Source organism: Xylaria bambusicola (genome assembly GCF_022495145.1).
Source record: "Xylaria bambusicola strain CBS 139988 unplaced genomic scaffold F5B22scaffold_16, whole genome shotgun sequence".
In the NCBI taxonomy this organism is placed as follows: Eukaryota; Fungi; Ascomycota; class Sordariomycetes; order Xylariales; family Xylariaceae; genus Xylaria; species Xylaria bambusicola.
Window position 1 is genome coordinate 99,640 of NW_025953569.1, and position 15,428 is coordinate 115,067.

At 41.0% G+C, this 15,428-nt stretch overlaps 3 protein-coding genes and 1 non-coding gene across 4 annotated transcripts; 2 read left to right on the forward strand and 2 right to left on the reverse strand.

The window, feature by feature from the left end:
* Window positions 1-894: 894 nt before the first annotated feature.
* Window positions 895-1,648, reverse strand: F5B22DRAFT_602999 (uncharacterized protein). Its single transcript, XM_047974710.1, has one exon. The coding sequence runs from the start codon at window positions 1,327-1,329 to the stop codon at window positions 1,099-1,101; it is 231 nt and encodes a 76-aa protein (XP_047831552.1). The 5' UTR covers window positions 1,330-1,648; the 3' UTR covers window positions 895-1,098.
* Window positions 1,649-7,827: 6,179 nt separating this feature from the next.
* F5B22DRAFT_603001 (type II inositol-1,4,5-trisphosphate 5-phosphatase) lies at window positions 7,828-11,720 on the reverse strand. The gene has a single exon (XM_047974711.1). It carries the CDS (start codon window positions 11,317-11,319, stop codon window positions 8,158-8,160), a length of 3,162 nt encoding a protein of 1,053 aa, XP_047831553.1. The 5' UTR covers window positions 11,320-11,720; the 3' UTR covers window positions 7,828-8,157.
* A 130-nt stretch (window positions 11,721-11,850) lies between these two features.
* F5B22DRAFT_105396 (PH domain-like protein) lies at window positions 11,851-13,255 on the forward strand. The gene has a single exon (XM_047968704.1). It carries the CDS (start codon window positions 12,206-12,208, stop codon window positions 13,151-13,153), a length of 948 nt encoding a protein of 315 aa, XP_047831554.1. The 5' UTR covers window positions 11,851-12,205; the 3' UTR covers window positions 13,154-13,255.
* Window positions 13,256-14,946: 1,691 nt separating this feature from the next.
* F5B22DRAFT_t93 lies at window positions 14,947-15,020 on the forward strand. The gene has a single exon. It is a non-coding gene; the product is annotated as a tRNA-Val (tRNA).
* Window positions 15,021-15,428: the final 408 nt, after the last annotated feature.

Below are 15,428 nucleotides of genomic sequence, written 5' to 3' on the forward strand. Positions count from 1 at the left end.
CACGAGATTTGGGTCTAAAACCGTTTCTGGCCATAGCGGTTTAGCATCTAGTGGGCGACGACACTAGATAGATAAGAACCCTCTTTCTTTCTCTGTGTTCGCCCGATGGAGATAGAGATCAATGACTAGTGTAGCGTCTTTCGATCGCGGCTTGGGTGAAGACATTTCGGGCTTGCTGAGGTGTGATGGGTAAGTAGGTATTTGGAGTGTTTTGCTGGCTGATCGCGCGCATTTGGGCGGCGTCTGCAAGAGAATGGGTAGTTCATATAATAGGGTAGCAAGCAGTATTCGATCGCTAATAACAGTAGAACAAAGCAACTTTGACAGCCGTAGCCTTCATATGTACTACCTACCTGTGTAATGTATGCCTGCGCAATAACAATGTTCCCAGACTACTTATTCGTGATCGGCCTACGGATATCTATCTAGTGTACCTACCCATCTTGTTCATTTAGCTGTGCTGTACTAGAGCTCTAGTCCGATCTTTAGCATCCAGCATAGTATTGAATAATATTATTTTCCCGTCCCCCTCGACCAATAAATATGATAACGGCAATGCCATTTATGATAGGTAATAGCATACTATAACCGCTAGACGTAGACAACTCACTCTTCCGTCATGGTAGTTTTAAACGGGCGGTTAAAAACACAAACGCCTTGTTACCTACGGTTAGAGAGAGAGAAAACCACGGATCGCGGTGAGACGGTACGTTTCACCACAGCGTTGCGGTTGCGCCACAGCGTTATGTGGTCACATTTCTTGATTTAAGATTAGTTGGACCCCGTCCCCGTCCTCTTCGAATGAGGACGACGAACAATGAATGAGTTAACTGCACGATCAAATATTTAATCTTGTTACCTGCCCTATCCTAAATTATGTTTTTTTCTTTCACGCTCATCATCATCATCATCATCGACTTCCCTCTTCATTTCGCGACGTTCCCCCTCATCTTCGGATTTCGGCAATAACTAGCTCTGGCTGTTATCATGTCTTGCAGCACGAGGCTATGGGCGCTAGCTAGCTACTGTGCGAAACACTTGGCTCCAGGACAAGTAAATATAGCATTACTTGTTGAAATAACCTTTTAGGAATAGCCTTCAGGGCGAAAAGCCAGGACGGGCTGAGACAGACAACGCCAAGTGTCTGTGCATTGGCTGACGCAGTTGTGTTGTTGGTTGGCTTTTCAACGCCGGTCGTCGGCTGTTCAACCAGTTAAACATTCCATGAGCAACGCCATAGGCAAATAAAAAAAAAAGAGAGAAGGCGCTCAAGCATAAGCTCCCGCGTAGGGTTGGCGGATTGCTACCCGGTACACTGCGCCCGGGCATGTATGTCTTCCGCGCCGCTCTACCAGCGAGCACAGATTGATGGCTGCTCAAGTAAGTAGGTAAGCTCTGACGAAATCTCCTCCACTAGAGGGGTTCATGAACTACCTAGACCCTACCAAACTGCCTATACGACGCTTGTCCTTGACCTTGTCGAGTGATGCCGGTATACCGGTACGATACTTAGATACCTACCTAGAACCTTTTGAAAAGAGGAACGTTTTCCGAAACGAGAAGCGCACCATGCGTTTTTCAGCTCTACGACCATGGTGTGCCAGGCGAAAGCGCGCCAAGGGAATAACCCTGCTTCCGCCCAGAGATAAGGATATGCTCCCGCCCAATGACAGACGAAAGCTTTCTACTCTAAGTAGGAGGGAGTAAGCTTGCAATCCTTGACCATAGCCTTCGACATCTTGACTCCGTTTTCCGCTGCGCATTTGTAGAGCATGGTGTCGTGTACCTAGTGGGCGACTGATGTCTTGTGGACAACGCCACAGCCGGAGTCCTAGTGTTTCTCTTGCTTGAAAACAGGGCGTCTACTTACTCACTCACGTCTCAGTCAGTGAGGCCCCGAGGCTAAGTACATACATACATACGACCAGTCACAGATCTACCGTAGCGAGCAATGGAAGCTAGGCTATCCGGCTGAGGCGACGGCGAAGCGAGTCGCGTCCGTGTTTCTTTCCGGGCTCTGTCTCCCACGCGGCCTAGTACCTACCCAAAACTAAAAGTCGAGGCACAAACCCGTCCGTAGTAGCGAAATAGGTAGGTATTCTGGGCCAAACAAACGATGTTTGAAGTGAGAAAAGAGCGGAAAGCGATTGCGACCTGGGCCCAAACCAGCATCATCGGGGAGCGAGAGAGAAGGCTCTCTATTGAGCTTGGCAATGCAACCAACTGGACAAAATCTCACAGCGTCCGCGGATGCAGCGAAATGATGCGCTGCGATGCGATGAGATGCGACGCGATTCTTTTATGGCCTACCATCTAGGTATCGATCGATTCATGATGTTACTGTTAGGGAAGACAATTATGTGTAATGTGTACTTTGCTTTTCTTTAGTTGAGCCTCTGACGATCTCTCCTGTGCATACAGACAGACAGACACACAGACGCATGATTTCCTTCCATCATGCACCATTACAAATTCCCGGGATGCCCCTAAGTCGTGACAACACATACATACATACATAACAGTCAAGTCGCACCGAAACAGCCAACAATCATAACCAGTAGAATATTGCAGGATAGCGCAAGGGATGTGTAAAGCGCAACAACTCGACCGACAGTAAACCCCGCCTTTTTACAAGTGTAATAAGCATCAGTAAGGCATTTGCAATGCCACTACCAACACCAATACCACCTCTTTACTTTATCATCATGATCTCTATCGGGCCCGAATCACATCTAGGTATTTAGCCAGAATCAGGTAACTAAAGATAGATTAGATAGATGGTGTATGGTGTGGAGTTGTCAAGCCTAACTCACTCACTCATCTTGCCTAACCTGACAACACTAGCACCCATAGGTCCGAGCTCTCGAGTTCTACTCTTTCTTTATCTGTAACTAGTGTCCTACTTACTCTGCACTACTGGCAACAGCTCGTACCGCCACGTCGGGACTGGTGGAGTCACGCTATCAGGCGGAAAAGTACGATGATGACAAGGTGGGAATAACAAAGTGGAACGAGTTTTGGTCTTTGGGTATTTGGGCGTGGGAGCATGGATTACCACCACCGTACATGGGATACAATATTATTTACACTTACATGGAATTGGTAACTCGACGAGATGATTTGCTATCTCCATAGTAGGCTAGGCAAGGCAAATAGGTTGATATCAGCCAAGACAGGTCAACTTAAATACTTACTTACATCTTGATCACTCACCACGGTCAAGCGGAAAGGCCGAGGTTGATGGATCAATGAGCCAAGTCAGATAGGTAGGTGAAACTCTCCGACCTCGCTTCCATTCCATGACCCATCGATCCATTTCACCCTTCGCTTCCCGCCTAACTACTGTACTTACGCCCCAGCAGTAACCAACAAACTACCTACTAAATCCCCTCCTCCGTTCATTCCGTCCTTGCCGTACACTTACACAACATCGCAATAGCAACAGGCACATACGAAGTAGCCGTTCGACCAACATCTACCGGTACGACCAACCGTCCACACCGACACTCCTCACTGTACCGCATACACTCAAAAAACTTGAACAACATTAGTAGCACCACTATATATATAAGTGGAGCAACTGCTATATTAGGCCTATCTGAATCTAACCGAACTAAAGTTATCTTAACCCCCTTTTAGGTGTAATAATTGCTTTTTTTAACTTAATATAAGTAGAACTTCGATTTAACCTAGTTTTTTTTATATTAACTTTGCTTCTATTATTATAATACTTATATTACCTACTTTTATTTACCCTTACTACTATTTAAATACTTTAAATTTATTATTAAAAATGCCTGCCTTTAGAATATTAATAAAGATAACCTATAAATTATTTCTAATTTTACCTTATTATTAGGGCTAATTAGGTAACTCCAGTTGATTTATCCTTTAACCCTTTAAGGTTAATCTTTATATTTAACAAAACCTATATCTTTAAACTCCGCTGGCCTTATTGCAGCCTTTACCGGTTATACTATAATTAATATTATAATAGCTATTTTTAATATATAATAATAAACTGCTATAATAATTATAAAGGTATTATTAATATAAGGTATAACTTTAATTAATAGTAGATTATATAATTAAAGCTTAAAATTATATTAATAATATTTACTTTAACTAATTTTTAATTTTATATAAATAAGTTATACTTTATAGCTTAAAGCTTACCTTACTAATCTTTTTATAGGCTATAAAACCTTTTAAATATTATAATTAATAATAGTATAAATAGTTTTAAAGTTACTTTAATAATAAACTTTATAAAAAGTTTAAATATATAGTTAAAGTAAAAGATTAAAGCTAAGGTTAATAAAGAAATAAAAAAGTAAGAGGTAAAGGTTTATAATAATTATAAAAAGGGTTATTTTTAACGTTTTAAAATAAAGCGGGCTAATTAACGTATATTTTTTATATTTAAATTAAATAATTAAAGTAAAAGTAATAATACCTTTATTTTAATAATAATTTTTATATAAAGTATAATATATATATTTAAATAAGTTAAAAAAAATTTAAAGGGTAAAAATCTATATAGTAATTAATCTTTTTAAAAGCTTAATATTAATAACCTTTATATTATAATATTAAAGTACGAATAGCTATTATATAAAAAAATATAATTTAATATATTTTTTAATATATTTATTATAAAATAAATATTATATAAATATTAAATAACTTTTATTACTATTTTATATTATATAGCTATTAAAAATAACGCTTTTATATTTATTTTTATAAAATTAGCTTTAATTTTTTTTATATTTATATAATAAAGTAAAAATAAAGTTTATTTTTAAAAATATTATTTTAATATATTTTATATATAATCTATATCTTTTAACCGTTTAATTAGCTTTACCTTTATCTTATTATTAAATAAGCTTTAAAAATAGCATTTTTCCTTTAATTCTACTACCTTAAATTACTTATAGCTATTTTTTAACTAAGCTATTTTTTCTTCTTTAATATTTATATATTTATAATTTAAACTGCTAATTGCTTTATTAATCTTTTTAAACTTTATTTTAACCTTTTAATTTAGGTATTAATAATAATTATTAAAAATTAATTAATTAAAATTAATACTTTTAATATTAATTTTAAAATTATTACAGCTATTTAAATAAATTAAAATATTAATACTTATAAAAAATCCTATTATTATTATATAATTAAACGGAATAAAGGTTTATTTTTATATATTTATAATAATATAAATAATTATTATTTATTTTTTATTAATTGTTTACTTTTTAAATAACTTCCCTTTTTTTTTTAATTTATTTATATATAGATCTATTTCCTTTTAAAGCTAAATTTTAAAAGAATTATTAAAACTAATATTTAAAGGCTATAGATAGGCTATAAAACCTAATAGGATTATTATAATAGTAATGTTAGCCCTATAAAGGGTTACTTTAACCTTATTTATTTTATAAAAGGTAATTATATTAATAATTAATAAATTAAACTTCCCTTTAATATAAATAGCTAAATTGTTATTAATTTAATTTTTAAATAAATTATTATTATTATATACCTTTTTATTAAATAATATATTAATACCCTTATAATATAATAGCTTTTCCTTATTTATTTTAAGGCCTTTATTATAAAAAATAATAATTAATTTTAACTTTTTAATATATTTCCCATTTATAATAATTACCAATATTAATATTATTTATTATTTTCCTTAATTACTTTTATTTAACTTTTTATTAATAAATATATTACCTTTATAATTATATATATAACCTATTAAAAACTTAAATAGCATTAGAATTTTATTTAGGTTAATAATTTAATAATAAAGAAACTTATTAAAAGAAAGCCCTTTAATAGGATTATTTATTAATATTATACTTTTTTAAATTTAATTATTTTATAAAACCCTTTTAATAAATTATAAAAAATTATTTATATATTTAACTATCTTTATAAATATTTAAATTAAAATATAAATTATTTATTAATAGTTAATTTAATAATATTAAAAAAAGCTATAAAATTACCTATTTAAAAAGGTAAAGATTATTAGGTAAATTAAGTAATAGCTATTAAAAATTATAATAGCCTTCTATTTAAACTAATAAATATTAATTAACTTCTTTACTTTTTTAACTATATAAAATACTTCCTATAATTTTAACTTTAATATTGGTTAATAAAATTAAAAGTGCTATTTTTTCCTATTTAAAATTAACTCTCGTTACCTTTATTACTTTAAAATAAATAATTTACTACTTAGCTTAAAGTAATAAACTATTTTTTTAAATATAAGTTTTTAAAAGCCTTTTTTAACCTTATTATTGTTTAAAAGGCTACAATAATACTATTTTTACTTACCAACTTTATTAATTTTTAATAAAATTTAATAGTTTTTTAAAAATAATAATATATTAACCTTCCTTTATTAGGAATAATACCTTTAAAACTATATTAATAGCTTTAATAGGTAATAATTAACCTATATTAAGCCCTTTTACCTAAAGCTAAGCTATTTAAATAAAAGGATTAATAGGATTATATTAATTAAATTAAAGGCTAAATGGGCTAATCGAAAACTAATTATTATAAAAGCGATTAAAAATAGCGTTTTTAATGTTTTTTTAACATTATTAAAAAACTGGCTATAATATAGCAAAAACAACGTTTTCTCAACGCTATTGAAAAATTAACTATAATACAACAAAAATAAAGAAAACAAAAAAAACAGCAGAAATAGCGAAAACAGTAAAAATAGCATTATTTCTACAATTTTACCACTTATTAGCTTTTCTATAACTTATAAAAGGGTATAAAGCCCAACTAACATCTAATAGGAGTAACTTTTAATAGCGTTTATTAATAAAGTTGTTTGCCTAATATAGATAACCTAGCGAGAGCATCCCTGCAATGGCGTTACTAGTGTTGTTCGAGTTTTTCGAGTGTATGCGGTAGTGTAGGTAGGTAGTATACACATGCAGTACCTACTCCGTACATGCATCATGCATTCTGCATGTCAGCCCTCCCGGCGCAACCCAGATCCGTAACATCGTGGCTCCTTACCTTCCTTTGCCCACCGTACCTATCTGTCTGTCTGTGTACCTGTCTACTTATTTACCTGTCTACTTACCTAGGTATCTACCTTTGTATCCACCTACCTACCATCTTACCTATATCTAATCTTCTATAATTCCTTAACTAGGTAAACAACAAAATACCACAGTAAGTAAGTAACATCATCGTAGTATGCATGCATGAAATGAATCTCAATAAACCAAGTCTCTACTTAAATTGGTGTTCCAAGTACGCACAATAACTTAGTTGTTACTCGGCACGGCGTAGAATACTCAGTTTAATACTAAGTCAGTGAGACAACTTCAACTGCTTCCTGCCTTAAACGCCTGCCCCCCGCTTTCCGCTCATCCGCTCATGCATTTGTTCATTTACTACCGCTACTGCTGTACACTTACATCATAACATCAGAGAGCGTTAGATATATATATCCTATATAACTACCTCCCTCCCTCCCTACCTACCTACCTACCTACCTACCTACCTACTCACGTCCATACTAAGTATAAAGTATAAACACGCAGGTAGGCAGTATCCGAACCACTTACACACCTAGGCAATTGGTTTACCGGAAGTACTCATACACATAGCCACCACTCGACCATCCTCAATATAAGAAATGCACATACTATCACCCTAAATAGACAGTTACAGTTACTTCTATAGATAGATAGATATAGATATATGTAGATATCAAGGCTAACCAACACAACGCATAACATAAATAACACGATGAAATAAAAGATATTCTATTTCAATTCTAATGAATTAATCTCCTATACGCTAGGTATACCCAAAGCTCCCGTTCCAATATCCATATGGAACAGCATCTCAATGCCGCCACGACAGCAACTATGCGAAGACAAGTGTGACGAAGAGGTAAGTAAGTAGTACTAGGAATAGGTATATATATAAACCGCTCGAACGGTCCCAGTAAGTATTCTATTCATCAACAGACAGACTAATACAAAATTAATAAATACAACTCTATCTCCATCTACATAGGTATACACTGAACCCTCACACCCACTTCACACCATCTCTTTCCCGTCCTTAAAAATGAGTAAGTAAGTAAATAAAATAATATCACGCCCCATCCCTCCGCAAGAACATCTCAACAACACTCCTCATCTTATCGTCCACAACCTTCCTCTCTTTCTCCTTCCCATTCCCCTGCAGCGCCCCCGTTCTACAAATCCCCGTACTAAAAACCTCCGCAGCCCTGCGTTCCCACGCAAGTCGTTTCTGAATGGCACTTTCATCGACTCCTCCCCCGGCATTCCTTCTAAAACTCAGACTCCGTCTTCCCATCGATCCACTCGCCTTTCGCGTATTAATCACCTCGCGCTCGCCTTTATTCAACGGCAGGAGTTCGCTGCCTACTTTCGCGACCATGGCCGTTAGGAAAACGAATGATATATTATAATACGGCGCCGTGGAAAGCATATCGAGGATATTAGTCTTGATATCTTCGACATCGTCGAGCGTTTTTGTATTGGATATTTGTGGTAGATTCTGCTCGATGCGAGCCCATAGTGGCGCTGAGACGATGCCGTCGGTCATACTCTCTAGAAAAAGAAGTAAAGACTCGCTGACGATTTCCAGCCGCTTTAATGCCGGGACATCTGCGGTAAGTGCTTCGAGGATCAGCCCGCCATTCTCTAAGGTGTCCATGATATGCCCTCGTAGTGTAGCGTAGTCCTCATCTTTGTTTGTCTGGAGCGTTCGCCTGTCAAATGGCCAGCCAGCTTTGTCACGGGGGATGTTGAGGTCCTCTACCATATTCTCATCTGCAATAAGGCGTTCTGTGAGAGACTCGATAGCCTCGATGAGTTTGAACAACTCCGTAGGTGATGAGGTCTGCACGTCAAGACTGTACGGTATTGAACCAGTCTTGGGATGCTGTTCGATAAATTTTGTGATACCGCCGTTGGGAATGCGAATTAGTTCTTCGAGAGACCTGCCAAAGCAAGAGGGTCGCCACGAGGCTCGTATAGGAATGAAATGGTCGCGTCCTTCCGCGACACGTAGCACCAAGACATCTTCTAGTTGCGCAGCAGGCTTCTCGTTTAATGCTTGCAAGTGCTTCAGGTCAGAAACCTCCACTTCGATGACTGCGTTAACAGTTTCACCGGGATCCAAGGAGACCTCGTGCTGAGGCGAGTAGTCTGTGCTCTCGGTAAATTCGTTATGTGGGGGCCGGAATTTGAATTCCAGCCATTTCGGCTTTGGCATCTCATCATCCCCTATGCTCGGCTTCTCTACGAAATTGAGTTTGGCCTGTACGCGACCGGTATTCGCGATAGTCAATGAGCGTGACGCCCTCCGCATAAAGGCCACACTTCCGAAATCGATGCCTTCACTGCCGTCTAAGGCAGTGCCTCGGTCCGCAGCAACAGATTCGCTGCCATCAACGAGGATGGTGATTCCGGGCCTCCCTTCGTTCTCAGCACGATCTAGCTCTTTTGCCACTTCAGCGTGAACTTTGGCTTTGAGCTCCGGCACTACGGCTTCATACGTCAACGTGAAAATGCCTACTAATGGCTTGTGGTCTGATGACATAATTCGTTGGTGGCTAGTGTATAAGTCCAAGCTGATCTCGTCTACGAAGCCATCGTGTGCGACAGCTTGTTCTGAGTTATCTGCTTCGTCCTCGTCATATTCGTCATAATCATAACCCACGTCCCCTGCAACTCCTGGTGCCTGGCTGTCCCCACCTGTATCGTTAGTGGGATCGTAATCAAATAAAACGCTCTCGTCATCTGCAGCTTCGTCGATGCCACGTTTCTTCATGTCCTCGTCTCTATTTCTCGCATCAATCTCGTCTTGATGCTCCTTTATGTACTTGTCCCTGTCTTTTCGGGTTCGAAAGAGTATTCGATCACACCAGCTCGGTGCCCGTTTCTTCTCCGAAGTGTCAAAGAGCCCAACTGTACCAACATCATACTTATATGTAGGTAGGAAAGTGATGGGCCCTTCTCGCCATCCCTCGTGGAATGCCTTTTTGTTTTTCATTACTTGTCGCAGCTGATCGTGCGGCAAGAGGGAATCAAGAGTTGCCTGTAGGGATGCCGGATCGTCGTGTGGGTTTAGCACGAACTCATCAGGGTCAGGAAGCTCTTCACTGCTTTCATCGCTGTCGTTTCTATCGAATGAGGCTTCTCGCGAAACCATGCCCGGCGTTGAAGTGCCATCCGAATTCTGATCATCGTTGTCGTGTAGGACAAACACGCCATCTTCCCCAAGTTGCCGATTAGTATTAGTAATATCGTATTCGCCACGAGCATGTAATGTGAGAAGGTGTCGGATATCGGTTCCAGGAAGACCATCCATACGAAAGTTTAAATCACCAAAAAAGAAAGCAAAATCTCCGTCGCCTATCTTCTCGTTCTCTTCCTCCATGACTCCGGAGCGGCTAATAGGGGCAAAGGTAGTATGTGTAATGATCTTGTTGTAATCCCAGCATCGCCGGTCGAGACTAGTTTGGTCATGGCCAGATGCAAGGTGGCAGTTCGAGAAGACTAGACGAGTGGTCTCGCCTAAGAGGAGACGAGAAGTAACGGCGCCCTTGTTCCCCATATAGCCGAGGAGACCAGTGCCTGTGGAAACCGTCGATTCATTAGAGATAGTGGCTGCCACTTCGGGCGATGCATATATAAGCAAGAGAAGCCCGACGAGTTGCTGCGATGCGACAAGTGTATAACCACTGGGGAGAGCAGCCTCAAGGGCGTCCTGCCATTTTGCGACAGCACCAGGGTCTCCATATAGAGACTGATGGACTGAATTCAGATTGACGATTTCTTGAAGCCCAAGAACGTAAAGACTGATTTTATCGCCACCCACAGCTCGAATGGTAGGTTGTTCCGTGTCACCGGGCGGCTCTGTTTGTTTGTCGGACGTCGACGTTGGTTGATCTGAATCTATCGGCGCCTTGTGATGGGTATTTGCACTGCTCGTCTCGATGCTGTTCTCGGACAGGTTGAGCTTGCCCAAGCTGGTGTCGAGCTTGGGGTCGAGGCCGTCACCATCAACAAACCAGCTGGCGAGGTCCTTGTCGGTGCCAGGGCATCCAGCAACGTTCCAGGTGCCTATCTTGATGCGTATCCTATGCGGCCTTGTGTATTCGGACTTGCGAGCATGGACGGCGCGCGAGAGGGAATAATGTGTTGTTGAGGTCAGATCGGAGAGGTCGTGGGGATCGACAGCCGAAGGCAATTGGGAGTGTTGGTCAGGTTCGGTAGCGGACATGATGATGTACAGGGCAAAAGGAGATATGGGAGGAAGGGAATCAGTTCAAGTCAAAGCTTTCGAAGTGCCAGTATGGACTTCTGCCAGCATATTGAATGATTCAAGCCGATAATGAATAAGTGCGGCGACAATGATGGCGATTCTAACGACTGTCGCAAATGAGTGGTTATGTCGATGACGATGGCGGGGCAGTGCCGAATACCTACCCAAATACCCAAGTGACGAGGGAAGCAGAAACAGAGAGACGGACAAATCGAATGGATGATAATGGCACAATAGTCGTATATACAGCAACACAACGTGCAAGACAGCAAGACTGGATGATCGTGGTAAACCTAGGTTGAGGCGAGGATGTTTTGCCAAAAGCCCCTTGAATCGAAGCTGCCGTGGATAGGTAGGTCACGGTGGTTGCTGTTAGAGCTATAACCAGCCCCACGAACTGTGGGCGAGTGCAGGTGGAGGGGCAGCGCCTCCTTTGTACACGATACAATCTAGAGGGGCCATTAATGGTCATTATACACCAGAATAGCAGGCATATAGCTACGGCAGATCAGGTACCGATACATACCTACGTAGACCTCTATCGCGTCCGGCAGTGCATCACGACCTCTCCTCTGGCTGGGTTTGATGCTCGAAACCTCATCGCAAGTTGACTGGGTATTCCTCATTCTCCGCTGGTAGCCCACCACGGGGCTCAATACTTGCCAACACACCGACTTTTCTTTGCTCTTTTGTTGCTTCCGTTGAAAACCTGGATGATTGCCGTCAGCTTGAGCACAGATCATTGCTATTTGATTGTCTCCAGGCGGGGGATCAGCGGCGTTGCTGGTATGAGACACGCGACAAATGTAACGTGTAACACAAAGCCAAAGTATACGCATTCATCATGTCGCGCCCGGCGCCTCGCAGAATCCAAAACCATCAGCCGTCGATACAAAACCCGCCCTCCCATTCTCATTCTCATTCCAATTCCAACTCCCACCTGAACCCCAACGACCTCCCCGAACATAACAATCATCTCTCACATCCGCACGGCCACGGCCATGGCCACAGGAGGACCAGATCGCGCCAACTCCAAGACGAGGCACGCCGACAGCAACAGAACCAACGTCAACCACATCACCAACACCACCACCAACAACAACAACAGACTCATCCCCCGGTCTCCGATTACGAATCCGACACGCCCCAATACATGGCTCCCAACACCGCCGTGCAGCCCGCGGCGCTAGCCGGCCGAACCAACCCCGAACTCAACCTCGGCGTCTTGAGGCGCTACCTCCCCAGCATCACATCGGTTCTCTCCATCGCCGCCAACGCCGTGGTCTATACTTTCCAATCAGGCTCGCAGTGGAAGCGGACCACCATGGAGGGCACCATGTTCATCTGCTCGCAGCGCAAAGCCCCCGGCGAGGTAGGCGAGACCGGCTGTCTCTTTATTCTCAATCGGAAGGGCCTGCAGAACTTCGTCCTCGACCTCGACAACGTTGGCAACTTCGAGCTCGCCGGTGGCCTGCTCATCTTCAAGCTAGACTATGCCGCCCACGAGCTACACCTCGAAAGTGGAGAGGCCGTCACTCCCCAGGTTTTGGGGTTATGGACTTACGCCGAAGATGAAAGCGACCGGGAGACAAATGCCACTCTCATTACCGATATGTGGTCCCAAGCACTCAGCACGCGGGATGCCCGAGCACAAGCCGCCGCCTCTGATCCCGTGGCATTCGTTGCGCTAGAGTCGGGCCCAGCTGCACAGGCCACTGGCCGCAGGCTCAGTGTGTCCGACCTGTTTTCGGGATTTAATGGAAATTCCATACCAGCACAAGGACCATCATGATAAAACCCCATGTAGTCTAACCGACGACCAATTCAAAATCGATCCAACTTATTACCGGTCTATTAGGATTCTAGAAATATCCCTGCTAGCGGTGGAAACCGGATAGTCGACCTGTATACCTAGTTATTCATTGCTTAACATGACAAGCTCTTGTACTGGACCATAGTATTCAGATGAGATCAGCGCCGCGGTATGCTAAAGTGCTTAAGAATGGGGAGTATTTGCGGGCATAGGACTCACTGGGTCTTGGGGAGACAAGCCTACCGTCTTGAACATTATACTTAACAAGCACGCATCATGGATATCGTCACGAGGATAGCGTATCAATCCAGTTTTGACAAGCTTGCGTGTCACATTGCCCTTCGAATGACTGTGTTTCCCTACTCTTGATCCGAGCTTTCTCATTTACTCTTTATCTGCTGTCTTCCTCTGCAGTTCTCTCCTCAGATAGCTATACTTTCTCACAACCTCATAAGACATGAATGCTTATCTGTTTACTATGGTTGGTTGGCCATTTATCTACAAGTAAACGAGGCTCTATAAACCTACGACGATCTCATTCTCCCGACGACAAAGCGTTATAGGCAAAAAATATCGCCATGCCAGTTATGACAACCGAATTCCCCTATCTGTAGCACTCTAACAGAACACGTAAGAACTCATCTGTATCCACGTGTACCGAGCCTCCGTAATCACGAAACCCACTAGATGAATATCTTCATCTCAGTGACAAACCCAGCGTTTCGAGACTAGGCTATAGAATCATATTTCTGAATTGGGTCGTGTAGTTATATCTTAGGTGAATAAGTGAGATGACGACATCACCATTTGAGGCTCCGTTGATCTTCAATTTCTTCGGACATGAGATGACTCTAAACATCGTCTAATATGCCATATTAGAAGGAATCTTGTCCAATGAGTACTCGAGAAGCCATGATGTTTGATTTATGAGGGCAATTTGAGCGACGAACTCATATCTGAGTTTTGGGCATCAGTCTGCTGAGCGAATGTTGAATCTAATATGCTTCTTTTACGGCCTATGTAGATAGTGTATGACATAGTATCAGTACTCAGGTGATGCAAATATGCTCTTAGCAACTCTTGTCAGTCCAGCGATCACCAGCACCTCAAGTTCGAAGGACAACAAGTCACAGTCTCGCGGATACAACTGGGCTTCCTAGCGCAGTGATCCCACGATTTCACCTAGAATCATCTGTTGGAACTATTTGGCTCTTGAACATAACTTACTCTGAGACCCCTAAATACCCGAACCTGGTGTTCCTGCAACTCCCCTTTGGTCTAAATTGGTAGCGAAATATGCACGGTAAACCAACGACGGTCTACCTGCGCGTCATGTAATTATTTCCGCGTTTATACACTCGCCACCCGCTGACTGAGCAGCACATTCCCCTTATTCCCCAATGCTTTCTATCTCCATCACGCCGCCCTAATAATCCCAACTCCATCATTTTCCTCTCTAAAGAGAGCCTCTAAAAATCGCCACTGCGGCGCCGTTAGCTTCTGCGTAACCTAAAGCTATCAAAGCTCGAATCTTGTAACTGCTCCGTAGGTATTGAGTGTACTTAGGGACGTCGTATTTGAGTCCGGCATTGGCTCCTTGAAACCTACTGCTTCGATAATAAGACAAAATTATATGGATTTAACTTATGTGTGTGATTAGCGTACGGATTGATGACTGGGATTAAGAGTGATGGAAGAGGGAGCTTGGGCAATGAATATTGGTACACTTAATTTCGTAGACATTCAACTCAAGCGAGTACAGAGCGATACGTGGTTTCGTGGTGTAGTTGGTTATCACGTCAGTCTAACACACTGAAGGTCTCCGGTTCAAGTCCGGGCGAAATCAATCTTTTGCTCCATTTCGTTTTGATCTATGTTTTTTCTACTTCTATCTGTCTTTTTTCGTCGAGTCTTATATTGGAGAGGAATATGGGAGGACTAACATTGTGGTTGTGGATGTAGAGGGGATAAAGGGGCGGCAGTTCAAGGGGGTTAATGCTCTCACTCAGTTATACGCACATATGCCCTTTTCCCCCTCCCAGATCCTAACGCATTTGATATGAACATTAGGAATTACTCTTTCTTTCAAGCAGAGTGTTCTTGAATAGATCAAGGCCTGTCACTCTATACTTCAATGGAAAGGATATTGATGACAAAGTGTCGCCCGTAGATCATCGGCCCCCTTTCTATACTTTCGCTATACATTCAATTTTGAATTGCTACCTGCTTCGTGAATCCATTTCATTCTCTTAAG

Coding starts and splice junctions, on each gene's coding strand:
- F5B22DRAFT_602999 (XM_047974710.1), bottom strand. CDS start 1,329: ATGCCCGGGCGCAGTGTACCGGGTAGCAATCCGCCAACCCTACGCGGG.
- F5B22DRAFT_603001 (XM_047974711.1), bottom strand. CDS start 11,319: ATGTCCGCTACCGAACCTGACCAACACTCCCAATTGCCTTCGGCTGTC.
- F5B22DRAFT_105396 (XM_047968704.1), top strand. CDS start 12,206: ATGTCGCGCCCGGCGCCTCGCAGAATCCAAAACCATCAGCCGTCGATA.